The following is a 13,721-nucleotide window of genomic DNA, read 5'->3' on the forward strand; positions in this document are numbered from 1 at the left end:
TTACTAATGAAAATAACATTTCTATTGAAGCATGTTTTATAAAGTAATTTGTGGATTCCTTGATGGTTATCATCTCTTAGAATTTTAGGTATTGATTATGTATATCTGGCAGTTGTTTAAAACTTACAAATATTATTAAGTATCATAAAGAAAAGAGGACATCATTATTATAATAGATATTCTTATAACAAATTAGTTCTATTTTAACCCCATCATCTTGTGCCGTGTTTTGTGCAGACCGTGATGCGCGCTGATCCTCACATTGGCCTGCTCCACCGAGGAACGGAGAAGCTCATTGAGTACAAGACTTACACGCAGGCCCTGCCATACTTTGATCGTCTGGACTACGTATCAATGATGTGCAATGAGCAGGCATACAGTCTGGCTGTTGAAAAGCTGCTTGGTCTTGACATTCCCATTCGAGCCAAGTACATCAGGAGTGAGTATAAAGGATCTTCTCTCATATTTCATTCAGAAAATTCGTTGAACTTTTCATTCTAGTGGCATGTTATGTTCTGAATATTTTTCTTATGATATTGTGTACAGAATTTGGATTCGGTTTATGGTTTGTATTGTGACTGTGGTCTAGGAAGCATGATTGTGATGGATAAAAAGAAAGCTTTGAAAGATGAGTTTGTTCATATCATGAATACAAACTCAAGTGCCTTGATATAGGAGTATCTTCATCACTAGCCTGAAAAAGCTGTTGAAACGTAGTAGGGTATTTTGGTGACGACAAGTGGGTGCGATACCCCTACCCGGTCACCATCACAGGTAGATGTACTATGGACTGCTTTGCTTTGACTTAACTGGCTTGGTAACTGCCCAGCATGCCTGTTTTTTCAAGCAAAGCCTTCTTAAGAGCAACTCCCTCCACCCTCCCTTTGACAAGGAGTAGGAGGTTGCACAGTGATAGACTATTTCTCCCAAACTCATTTTGCCCATGAGCTCGTTTGGCTGAAGAGGAGCTGCTGCTTGATATTCTCTCCCTGTTATAAATTGAGATTGGTTCTCCTGGCCCTAGTGCAAGTTATTCTCCTCTAAAGCTACTGCTGTACAGTACTGTTGAGATACTACCACTAGAGAGATTTTGGGTCCTTTGACTGGCCAGACAGTACTGCATTGGACCCCTCTCTTTGGTTACATCTCCTTTTTCCTATGTCTACCCATACACCGAATATTCTGGTCCAATCTTTCCACATTTTCCTCTGTCCTCATACACCTAAAAACACACAGATTACCAAACGATTCTTCCTCATTCAAGGGGTTAACTACTGCACTGTAGTTCAGTGGCTACTTTCCCCTTGGTAAGGGTAGAAGAGACTCTATAGCTATGGGAAACAGCTCTTCTAGGAGGAGGACATTCCAAAATCAAACCATTATTCTCTAGTGTTGGGTAGTACCATAGCCTCTGTACCATGGTGTTCCACTATCTGGGGTAGAGTTCTCTTGCTTGAGGGTACATTCAGGCACACTGTTCTATCTTTTTTCCCTTTCTCTTGTTATTTTGAAGTTCTTATAGTTTATATATGGAAGGTTTATTTTGATGTTATATTTAACCATCTCTTGTAGTCCTGTTCCTTATTTCCTTTCTCACTGGGCTATATTTCCCTGTTGGAGCCCTGCTTTTCCTTCTTTTCCACCTAGGGTTGTAGCTTAGCAAGTAATAATAATAATAGCCTCTGTATCATGGTCTTCTGCTGTCTTGGGGTAGATTTCTCTTGCTTTAGAGTACATTTGGGCACACTATTCTATTTTATTACTCTTCCTCTTTTTTTTTTTTTTTAAGTTTTTATGATATATATATATATATATATATATATATATATATATATATATATATATATATATATATATATATATATATATATATATATATATATATATGAAAGTCCTATTTTAGTGTTACTGTTTTTAAGATATTTTATTTTGATTATTTATTACTTCTCTTGTAATTTATTCATTTACTTATTTCCTCATTGGGCTCTTATGTCCCTGAGGTGAGAGGCTAAGATTTCTGAAATACATTGGATGTCTGGGCAAGGCTCCCTTCATGGTTTTGATATCCTAATGAAATTGTCCCTGCCTAACGTTTAATACTCGGTCAAGCTCGATAGTTTCTTTTAGTATTGGCAACCTCACCATCCTTGTGATCAAAGGGTGGGGGATTTGGGTCACCCTATAGGTCTACCTGCTGAGTCATTAGCAGCCAATGCCTGGCTCTCCTTAGTCCTAGCTTGAATAGAAAAAGGACTAGGGTACTGATCATATGGATATATGGTCAGTCTCAGGGCGTTGTCACTGTCCCTTGCTTTTGTCATTTAAACTATTTCTTGTCTAAGGACAACCCTTTTATAAACTTCAACAACTGTGTCTCATAATGAAATTGTACTCTCTATTTTTGGTGTTACAGGAAAATGGTGCGACATCAGGGCTTATTTCCGAAAGAAGCGTGATTTGTGTTTGTTGAATTGGTATAAAATTGTATTTTCTGATGACATTTACATTGTTTATTTGGTTCTTGCTTAATGGGAGTTTGTTACCAATGAGCCATATATTTCCAGAGAAATATCCGTACAAGTGTGAGGTGTTTCAATCCAGAGAGATTTCCATATTACCCCTACTTAGCTCATTAGATTTTTCTCAGAGCTTGTCTTTAGTATTGAAATTTATAATTTACTCTATTCTATAAATGACACCAAGATTTTAATTATTAGATAAATAGTGTTGAAGATTTTTTGAAAATTTTCTTAATGGATTTTATTTTATTAAAAATTTTTTCTTAGAGTTATTGTTAGGCTGTCATAAGTAGTTTGAAATTTGGCATTTTAATAAACCATATTTGTTTATCGTAGTACTGATTACCTTTTTGTATATTACTGTATTCTATGTATGTTATATACTATAACATTGTATTAGTTATTGTATAATGTTTGTCAATATTTTTATTACCGTAAGAGTTGTAACCTATTGGAAATGTCGCTGCCTGGCAATCTGCTGGACTAGGGTTAGAGACCTGCTCAATCTCGATGATATATTGTAGTGTCTGCGACCTCACCATCCTTGTGAGCTAAGGATGACAGGTTTTGGGGAGTCATTGTCTGGCCCTCCCTGAATAAAGCTTGGGTGAAGAGGGAGCTTGGTTGCTGATTAGATGTACATTGAAACCTGTAAATACGAAGGTTTTTAATACGAAAAACTCATTTTACGAAACGACAAATGAAGATTTTTCCGCCTCATATTACAAAAAAAAAAATACACGGAAATTCTCTGGAAATTTTAAAATTCACTCGCTGCGCAAACACGACTCATTATACGAAAAAATCGTGTTACAAAAGTAATTCCAGATTTAATTAATTACAAAAGTCACTCCATAATGAATTAATTTCATATTGAGGTATTACTGTAAATATGGTCAGTCTTTAGCGCATTGTCACTAGCCCTTGCCTCTGCCATTCAAGAGCGATCTTTAAACATCTTTAGTATATTTTCTATGAAAACAATTAACTGACAATTTGCATTTCAGCCATGTTTGCGGAGCTCACACGTATCCTGAACCACTGCATGTTCTTGGGAACTCACGCCTTGGACGTGGGTGCTTTAACTCCCTTCCTGTGGCTCTTTGAGGAACGTGAGAAGATGATGGAATTCTACGAGAGAGCCTCTGGTGCTCGACTTCACGCTGCCTATGTTCGTCCTGGAGGGGTTGCTCTTGTGAGTATAAGCTGTAATGTTATCCATAGGGCTTAGAGTTGAAATGGTCAGTCTGGATGTCAAGATAAACTACAGAATACTGTGAAACCTCTAGATACAAAAGTTTCTGTAACGAAGAACTCATTTTACGAAACGACATAAGATTTTTTTTTTTTTTTGCCTCATATTACGAAAACATACTCAGGATACAAAAAGAAATTTGCGCTGTTAGATTAGGTATATTGAATGATTCAAAAGTATTTGGCTCTACAGTATTTCATTCTGTTTCATTACACGAAAAAATAATGTTATGAAATCCACTCTGGAATGAATTAATTTCGTATCCTGAGGTATTACTATACCTGTAGTTGAGATGAAAATTCTATATAGTACCTTATACACGGTATTGTGGCATTATATTTTGTAGGGTTTATAGCATTCTTGCTTTTATTTTGATTATTATTACTTGCTAAGTCACAACCCTAGTTGGAAAAGCAGGATGCTATAACCCCAAGGGCTCCAACAGGGAAAATTAGCCCTGTGAGAAATTGAAATAAGGAAATAAACTACAAGAGAAGTAATGAACAAATAAAATATTTTAAGAACAGTAGCAACATTAATATAAATCATTCATTTATAAACTATTAAAAAAAAAAAAAAAACTGGAAGAGATATAAGATAGAATAGTGTGCCTGAGTGTACAGTGCCCTCAAGCAAGAGAACTCTAACCAAAGACAGTGAAAGACCATGGTACAGAGACTATGGCACTAGCCAAGACTGGAGAACAGTGGTTTGATTTTGGAGTCTCCATCTCTAGAAGAGCTGCTTACCATAGCTAAAGAGTCTCTTCTACCCTTAGCAAAAGGAAAGTAGCCACTGAACAACTAGGGTTGTAGCTTAGCTAGTATATAATAATAGCAATACGTACTTGTTCTGTTAGGATTGTACAAAATCTTTTGGTTCATATACATACTTGATCATCATGAACATTTTTACTTCTAATCCTTTTCCTTTTATGGCGATAGACATGAAATGATTTTTTCATATTTTCTTTCGTTCGATACTTTGTCGTCTTGAAATGTCATTAGGGTTAGATGTTCATCTGTCACCATTTTCACAATTTCCGGAGCTTAACTACAGGTCTCTGTATTGCGACTTCCATATTAACTGTTCTCCGCTTGTTCTTGTCACATGTCTGAATTATCTGAGCCTTTTTTACAACTTTTGAACGCCAAATCTTCGCACTTAACTCAACCAGGAAGCTCAACGTTTTGTCCAGCAAGGAATCTCAAAATTTGATCATAACTTACCAAATTCCTCTGATTTTCTTCTGTACAGAGCAGTATAGGCCGTACGTACCCATCACAAGTCTTTGAACTCTATACTGATGTGACGGTTTTATTTACAAGTAATCTGGCATTCTCACTCCATATAATACATGCTGCTACCATTCTACTTCCTATTGCCTTGAACACGGTGTACTCCCAAAGTAACAAATGTTCTCTGCCTTATCTAAGACTGCACAACTATCTCATTATAGTTCTCAACTCTGATCTTCTCCCCATGTGGTCTCGTAATACAAAATTCTTTTATATCTTGGGCTTTTAAAGTTTTATTGTATGCAGATTTTGTAATCCTTATCTCATTTTGTCACATTGTTATATTCAATACATATTACAGAGTTCATATCCACAATTTTCCTTCAACATCCACATGGCCAGGTTCTGGATTCAACTTTTTCCTTAGCTTCCTTTCCAATTATCAGTAGTTTTGTTTTTCTTACATTAATTTTTAGTTCTTATCTCTATAAGATTTTTCATAGTTCTGACCATCCTTTACATTCAGATCTTCCTGGATAATTCCATCCTGTTCGTAATTCTAGGCAGGGAGTTAATTTTAATAGCAAGGCCTTCTCCATCATGACGCTCAATACTACACAGTATTCTAGAAGTTCTATTCCAGCTGTGACCAAGTTGTGGAATGACCTTCCTAATCGGGTAGTTGAATCAGTAGAACTTCAAAAGTTCAAACTTGCAGCAAATGTTTTATGTTGAACAGGCTGATATAAATCTTTTTATAGTATATATATGACATATCTATTTTGACGTTGTTATTGTTTTTAGAATGATTTATTGTTAATTTGTTCTCATCATTTATTTATTTCCTTATTTCCTTTCCTAACTGGGCTATTTTTCCCTATTGGGGCCCCTGGGCTTATACCATCATGCTTTTTTAACTAGGGTTGTAGCTTGGCTAGTAATAATAATAATATTCCATTCTTCTGCCTTGTAATCATTTCTACCACCTCTTCCTTGGATTCTTATTTTAGAACCAGGTCATCTGTATACAGCAGTTCCCAGTCTTTCCCCTTTCCTGCACTTGTTTATGTACAAACTTCTAAAGATACTGTAATTTGAATTATTGAATTCATACAGAAACTGTATAGTGTGACTAATTTGTACATAAAGTTCCATCATTTCATCTGAACTCTAATTTAGCTTTTGGTTATAACTTTTAAACATTTTGAAGACTACATTTATTTAGCTATTGTCATTATTCTTTTTTGCTTTTATGATTTAGGACATTCCAATCGGCCTTATGGATGACATCTACGAGTTCATCAGTAAGTTTGGCGAGAGGCTCGATGAAGTCGAAGATCTTCTCACAAACAACCGCATTTGGAAGCAGCGTGTCATTGATATCGGCACTGTAACCTCAGAGGAGGCTCTTAACTACGGATTCAGGTAAGATACCGTACGGTGTAATGAATGTATCCAAAGATTAAGCAATTATAAAATGTAAACTTTTTATTGAAATTAAGTCTTATGTATTTGGTGCAATTATTATTATTTTATTATTATTTTATTATTATTATTGTTATTATCATTATTATTATTTTTTTTTTTTCATTAAAATGAAAGATGCCTTGTCGGGGGAGATCTGAATGGGCATGTAGGCCAGAATAACCATGTGATCAGCCGTATACATGGGGGGTATGGCTATGATGAAAGAAATGCAGAGGGTGAGAGAATTGTTGATTTTGCTGTGGCCAAGGATATGGTACTGGCGAACACTTTTTTCACCAAGCGGCAAGAACATCTAGTTACGTACAAAAGCGGCGGAAGGTCCAGCCAGATAGATTACTTGATGTATAAGAGGAAAGATTTGCGCGAGGTAAAAGATTGTAAGGTCATACCAGGAGACCATGTGAGTGTGCAACATCGTTTGGTAGTGATGGACTTGGTTATGGAAGTTGAACAAATAAGGAAGAAAAAAAATGCAGGGGCCAAAAAGGATTAAATGGTTTAAGCTGAAAGATATTGAACTTTGTAGGCAGTTTAAAGAAAAAGTATTATAGGAACTAACTCAGGAAATTGAGGATGTTGATGAATGGTGGAATAGAACGATGGAGATAATACTGCGGGTTGCTAGAGAAATACTGGGTGAGAGTAGTGGTAAGATGTTCGAAAATAAGGAAACATGGTGGTTCAGTGAAGAAGTGAAGGATGCAACAAAGCAAAAGAGAGAAGCAAAGAAAAGGTGGGAGGGGACCCAAATGGAAGAGGACTGGATGGCCTATAAGGAAGCAAATAAATTAGCAAAGAAAATTGTAGCAATTGCTAAGGATAGAGCATATGATCAGCTTTACAAAGAGCTAGATACCAAGGAAGGGAAAGGAAAGATCTTTAAACTAGCACACATGAGAAATAAGAATACCAAGGATATAACACACATAAGACAGATTAAGGATAAGGATGGAAATATACTGAGAAATGAGAGAGACATAATAAAGAGATGGGAAGAATATTTTGAGGCCTTACTGAATAAAGAAAATGAAAGATTTCTAAGAGGAGACGGACACACAAATTGTGGACCAGTCACAGAAATAACAAAAGCTGAGGTTAGAGGGGCACTGGGAAAGATGAAAAATGGTAAAGCTGTGGGACCAGATGGCATACCTGCAGAAGCCTGGAAGGCTCTTGATGAGGAAGGAATTGACATATTGTGGCAGTTAATGAAAAAGATTATGGAAAGTGAGACAATACCCGAAAAATGGAGGGAAAGTATATTAATCCCAATATTCAAAGAGAAAGGGGACATACAGTGTTGTGAAAATTATCGAGGAATAAAACTCATGTCACATACACTGAAGGTATTTGAAAGAATTATGGATGAAAGATTACGGCAGCAAGTTTCCATCGGTAGACAGCAACTAGGATTCATGAAGGGGCTTAGTACTGTGGATGGTATTTTCGCTTTGAGACAAATTATGGAAAAGTACAGAGAGAAGCAAAAGGTCTTGCATATGGCCTTTATAGACCTAGAGAAGGCATATGACAGAGTACCACGACAGGAAATATGGAGATGTCTCAGGGAGAGAGGAGTGATGGAGAAGTATGTCAGAATGATCAGGGAGATGTATAGAAATGTAAAAACCAGCGTCAGATCTACAGTTGGAAGAACAGAAAATTTCCAAGTTGGAGTTGGGCTACATCAGGGATCTGCTCTAAGCCCACTCCTGTTTAACATCGTCTTGGATGTGTTAACAGAGGATGTCAGGGAGGAGCCACCATGGTGTCTGCTCTATGCAGATGATATAGTCTTGGTAGCCGAGAACCGGGAAGAACTGGAGGGGAAACTAGAAAGATGGAGATATGCCTTGGAGAGTAGAGGTTTAAGAATAAGCAGGAAGAAGACAGAGTATATGACAACCGAGATGGATGGCGACCAGCAAACAACAATCAAATTAGGCGGAGGAAATATCAAAAGGGTTCATAAATTCAAGTACCTTGGTTCAGTGATCGACAATGGGGGGAACATGGAAGAGGAAATTAACAACCGGACAGTGTGGTTGGAACAACTGGAGGAGGGTGTCTGGTGTCATATGTGATAGGAAAGTCCCTATAAGATTGAAGGGCAGAGTGCACAAGGCAGTGGTCAGACCAGCAATGACATATGGATTGGAAGCAGCACCCCTAAAGAAAACAGAGGGTAGAAAGGTGAACGTAACCGAGATGAGGATGCTTAGGTGGATGAGTGGAGTAACCAAAAAGGACAGGGTTAGAAATGAACATATTAGGGGTACAGTAAAAGTCACTGAGGCATCAAAGAAAGTGCAAGAGGCAAGGTTAAGATGGTATGGCCACCTGATGAGACGAGAAGGGCAACACATGGCAAGAGAAGTGATGGACGTGGAGGTGGATGGAACACGAAGGAGAGGAAGACCTAAGACCAGGTGGAGAGATTGCATTAGAGATGATATGAGGGGAGAAGGGAGTGTGGGAGAAATGACACAGGACAGAGGGAGATGGAAGAGACTCATTAGAAACGGCGACCCCGAATAGGGATAAAGCTGGGAAGAAGAAGAAGAAGATTATCATTATTATTATTATTATTATTATTATTATTATTATTAAATGCTAAGCTACAACCCTAGTTGGAAAAGCAGGATGCTATAAGCCCAGGGGGCCCCAACAGGGAAAATAGCCCAGTGTGAGGAAAGGAAACGAGGAAAAATAAAATATTTTAAGAATAGTAAAATTAAAATAGATATTTTCTATATAAACTATAAAAACTTTAACAAAACAAGAGGAAGAGAAACTAGATAGAACAGTGTTCCCGAGTGTACCCTCAAGCAAGAGAACTCTCTGTATTAAAGGGGTTTGACCAAGGATAATACCTGCATAGTCTTTTCAGTTACCAGCTATAATTTGGTCTCTTCTTATTACTACTTTTCTGTTTCCCATTTCGTCTTGTTCTAATCTTCGTTATTAAAACAGAACTTTTATGAATTGACACATCCTCTCAATCATGAGCTCATAATCCCACTTAACCATTCGGCCTTGTTTCAAGTATTGTTATCCTTTCTGATCATCAGCTGCTGATCCTCATCTTAATTTGTTGGATAGGAACTTACGGTCTATTAAATTTCTTATTCCTGATCTAGATATTTATCTCTGGCGCCATCGTTCAGTTTGTTTGTTATGCATGTTGCATAAGATTTTTCCTAATTCTGATCATCCTTTACATTCAGATCTTCCTGGCCAGTTCCATCTGGTGCATAATACTAGGCATGCAGTTAATTCTAATAGTTTGGCCTTTTCCATCATAAGGCTCAATACTACACAGTATTCTAGAAGTTTAATCCAGCTGTGACCAAATTTTGGAATGATCTTCCTAATCTGGTAGTTGAATGATTGAATTTCTAAAGTTCAAACTTGCACCAAATGTTTTTATGTTGAACAGGTGGACATAAGTCTTTTTATAGTTTATATGTGAAATATCTGTTTTGATGATGTTACTGTTTAAAAAAAAAAATATTTTAATTGTTCATTATTTCTCATATCATTTATTTATTTCCTTTCCTCACTGGGATATTTTTGCCTGTTGGAACCCTTTTTCTTATAGCATCTTTCTTTTCCAACTAGGGTTGTAGCTTACCTAGTAATAATAATAATAATGGAGCCATAAGAGGGTGACCCTGTCCATAACTAAGTTTCTCCAATTTTTTAATTATTGAAGAACCAAATTTAGTTGAACTTATGAAATTATTCCCTAATAATAATGTTAAAGGTTATGGTTATATTGGTTTCCTTGCATTAATAACTGAATATGTTAGCTTTTAATTCAAAGACCAGGAGACTTACGTAATTCGGTTGACGTTACCAGTGAAATATTAGAATGTTTTTCAGGGTTAATACTGCACAGTATTGACTTTTGCTTTTAACTTTAAATTCATCTTAGTTTTACTGTATATGTACAGTATTACAGTGAACCCTCGTTTATCGCGGTAGATAGGTTCCAGACGCGGCCGCGATAGGTGAAAATCCGCGAAGTAGTAACACCATATTTACCTATTTATTTAACATGTATATTCAGACTTTTAAAACCTTCCCTTGTACGTAGTACTGTTAACAAACTACCCTTTAATGTACAGAACACTTAATGCATGTAATACAGTACCCTAAACTAAAACAGACACAAATATTAAAGGCGACTTTATATCATGCGTTTCCTAAACACGCCAAAAAGCACGATAAAAAATGGCAACCAATGTTTTGTTTACGTTTATCTCTGATCCTAATGAAGAAACAAACGCATTTACACATCTGTTTATAGGTTAGTTTTTGCATCAATTATATTGATTATTCAGTACAGTATGTTGATTTGGTTATTACTAATGTTTTACTTAATTTTTCTTAGGACTTCCAAATGAAATTTTTTTCTTTATGACGCCGCCTGAAATGACGACGTCATAAAGTACGCTCAGTAAACAAACTAAGGAATTTAACCCGCATGATGAAAGTGATAAATAATGATATTACAGTAAAAGCTTTTATAAAATATGTTATTACAAATATTATCTACCGTATCTATATAAAATCATACATACGTAGCAAAGCAGGAAAACAATCTACGAGAGAGAGAGGAGAGAGAGAGAGAGAGAGAGAGAGAGAGAGAGAGAGAGAGAGGAGAGAGAGAGTTGTTTTACATACGTAAATGTAAATTTTAAACAAAACAAAAATAGCCCCATTTCATATAAAATAGATTACAAATATTTTACTTTATCATATTACAGTAGTCTGTATAATACTGTAAAGTTCAGTACAGTATGTTGTTGTTAAAGTCGTGGCGATGAAATTCTCACGAAACAAAAACACGCCATTTGATTACAACAGCTGATTCATTCTCTCTCTCTCTCTCTCTCTCTCTCTCTCTCTCTCTCTCTCTCTTCTCTCTCTCTCTCTCTCTCTCTCTCTCTCTCTCTCTCTTCGTGTTATACAATACTTACATTTAGATGAAGAAACTAAAATTAGTTTTCTTAGTGTCAATTAAATACGAAATGAAATAATTAGGCCGAGTCTACATCCATTTCAATCATAGCCAAAAATAGGGCATCCGATTTCATCAGCAAACCACTATTTTTTTGGGAAAATATCATTTTATTCTAGAAATTGCCACTCTTTAAATAGTTAATTGCACATTAAGAAAGCGTGTACTTTTGTTTTTAAATTTCGGGGTGTGTTTTAAAAATCGAGTGTATTGTTGACTTTTTTTTTTTTTTTTACCTTTTGGCTGTGGATTAGATCAGCTGTCATCTAGCTGCCGCTCTTGAGTGTTAGGAATACACTAACAAAGTATCATTTATACCATTTCTTAACTTATTCAAACCGTCTACAGTATACAGTTGATATTACATAAGCACCAATGTGTTATAACCTATCAAATTTTTTTGTTTATTACATTTTAAACCCCCCTCTCTCTCTCTCTCTCTCTCTCTCTCTCTACCCTCTCTCTCTCTCTCTCTCTCTCTCTCACCTCTCTCTCTCTCTCTCTCTCTCTCTCTCTCTCTCTACTCTCTACTCTACCTTTCTCTCTCTCTGTGGGCTTACTTTTCACTACCCTCCCATTCCTTACCTCTCTCTATCTCTCTAACAAATGATATCTTTGTTGCTCCTCAAAGTTTCATTTATATTGAAAATCATTCATGATTCAATTTCTCTTACTTTCTCCAATCTCGCACCATCGGTCACATCGCGGGTATTTTCGATATTTCCGGAAAATCCGCAATATATGTATAGACATGGGTTATGAAAAAAATCCGCGAAGTGGTGAATCCGCGATGGTCGAACCGCGAAGTAGCGTGGGTTCACTGTAGTTATTAAAAGTAATTTCATGTTGAAGCTGAATCAGGTATATACAGTTATTGTTATTATTATTATTACAAGCTAAGCTACAACCCTAGTTGGTAAAACAGGATGCTATAAGTCTAAGAGCTTGTAGAGGGGGAAAAATAGCCCAGTGAGGATAGGAAATAAGGGAATAGATAAACTATATGAGCAGTAATGAACAATAAAAATAAAATATAAGAACAGTAACACCATAACACAGATCTTTTTTATATAAACCATAAAAAGATCATGAATGGGAGGTAAATCAGTTGTTGTTTGCGGATGATACTGTACTGGTAGCAGGACACAGAAGAGAAGCTTGGACCGACTAGTGACAGAATTTTGGAAGGGTGTGTGAGAGAAGGAAGTTGAGAGTTAATGTGGGGTAAGAGTAAGGTTATGAGATGTACGAGAAGGGGAGGTGGTGCAAGGTTGAGTGTCATGTTGAATGGGAGAGTTACTTGAGGAGGTGGATCAGTTTAAGTACTTGGGGTCTGTTGTTGCAGCAAATGGTGGAGTGAAGCAGATGTACATCAGAGAGTGAATGAAGGTTGCAAAGTGTTGGGGGCAGTTAAGGGAGTAGTAAAAAATAGAGGATTGGGCATGTATATAAAGAGAGTTCTATATGAGAAAGTGGATTGTACCAACTGTGATGTATGGATCGGAGTTGTGGGGAATGAAAGTGATGAGAGAGACAGAAATTGAATGTGTTTGAGATGAAGTGTCTGAGGAGTATGGCTGGTGTATCTCGAGTAGATAGGGTTAGGAACGAAGTGGTGAGGGTGAGAACGGGGTGTAAGAAATGAGTTAGCGGCTTGAGTGGATATGAATGTGTTGAGGTGGTTTGGCCATGTTGAGAGAATGGAAAATGGCTGTCTGCTAAAGAAGGTGATGAATGCAAGAGTTGATGGGAGAAGTACAAGAGGAAGGCCAAGGTTTGGGTGGATGGATGGTGTGAAGAAAGCTCTGGGTGATAGGAGGATAGATGTGAGAGAGGCAAGAGAGCGTGCTAGAAATAGGAATGAATGGCGAGCGATTGTGACGCAGTTCCCGGTAGGCCCTGCTGCTTCCCTCCGGTGCCTTAGATGACCGCGGAGGTAGCAGCAGTAGGGGACTCAGCAGTAATGAAGCCTTCATCTGTGGTGGAAATGTGGGAGGTTGGGCTGTGGCACCCTAGCAGTACCAGCTGAACTCGGCTGAGTCCCTGGTTAGGCTGGAGGGACGTAGAGAGTAGAGGTCCCCTTTTTGTTTTGTTTCTTGCTGTTGTCGGCTACCCCCCCAAAATTGGGGAAGTGCCTTTGGTATATGTATGTATGTATAAAAAGATACTATGTTAGCCTGTTCAACAAAAGCATT

The 13,721-nt window shown here is 37.1% G+C and overlaps 1 protein-coding gene across 1 annotated transcript in view; it reads left to right on the plus strand.

Annotated features, from left to right (window-relative positions):
• The window catches only part of ND-49 (NADH dehydrogenase (ubiquinone) 49 kDa subunit), an 81,354-nt gene that overhangs the window by 16,622 nt on the left and 51,011 nt on the right, over window positions 1-13,721 (plus strand). The window contains exons 3-5 of the mRNA XM_068359368.1: window positions 238-439; window positions 3,527-3,714; window positions 6,274-6,437. Coding sequence (XP_068215469.1) covers window positions 238-439; window positions 3,527-3,714; window positions 6,274-6,437 — 554 coding nt within the window. The remainder of the gene's footprint in view (window positions 1-237; window positions 440-3,526; window positions 3,715-6,273; window positions 6,438-13,721) is intronic.

This window comes from Palaemon carinicauda, chromosome 35 (assembly GCF_036898095.1).
Source record: "Palaemon carinicauda isolate YSFRI2023 chromosome 35, ASM3689809v2, whole genome shotgun sequence".
Lineage (NCBI taxonomy): Eukaryota > Metazoa > Arthropoda > Malacostraca > Decapoda > Palaemonidae > Palaemon > Palaemon carinicauda.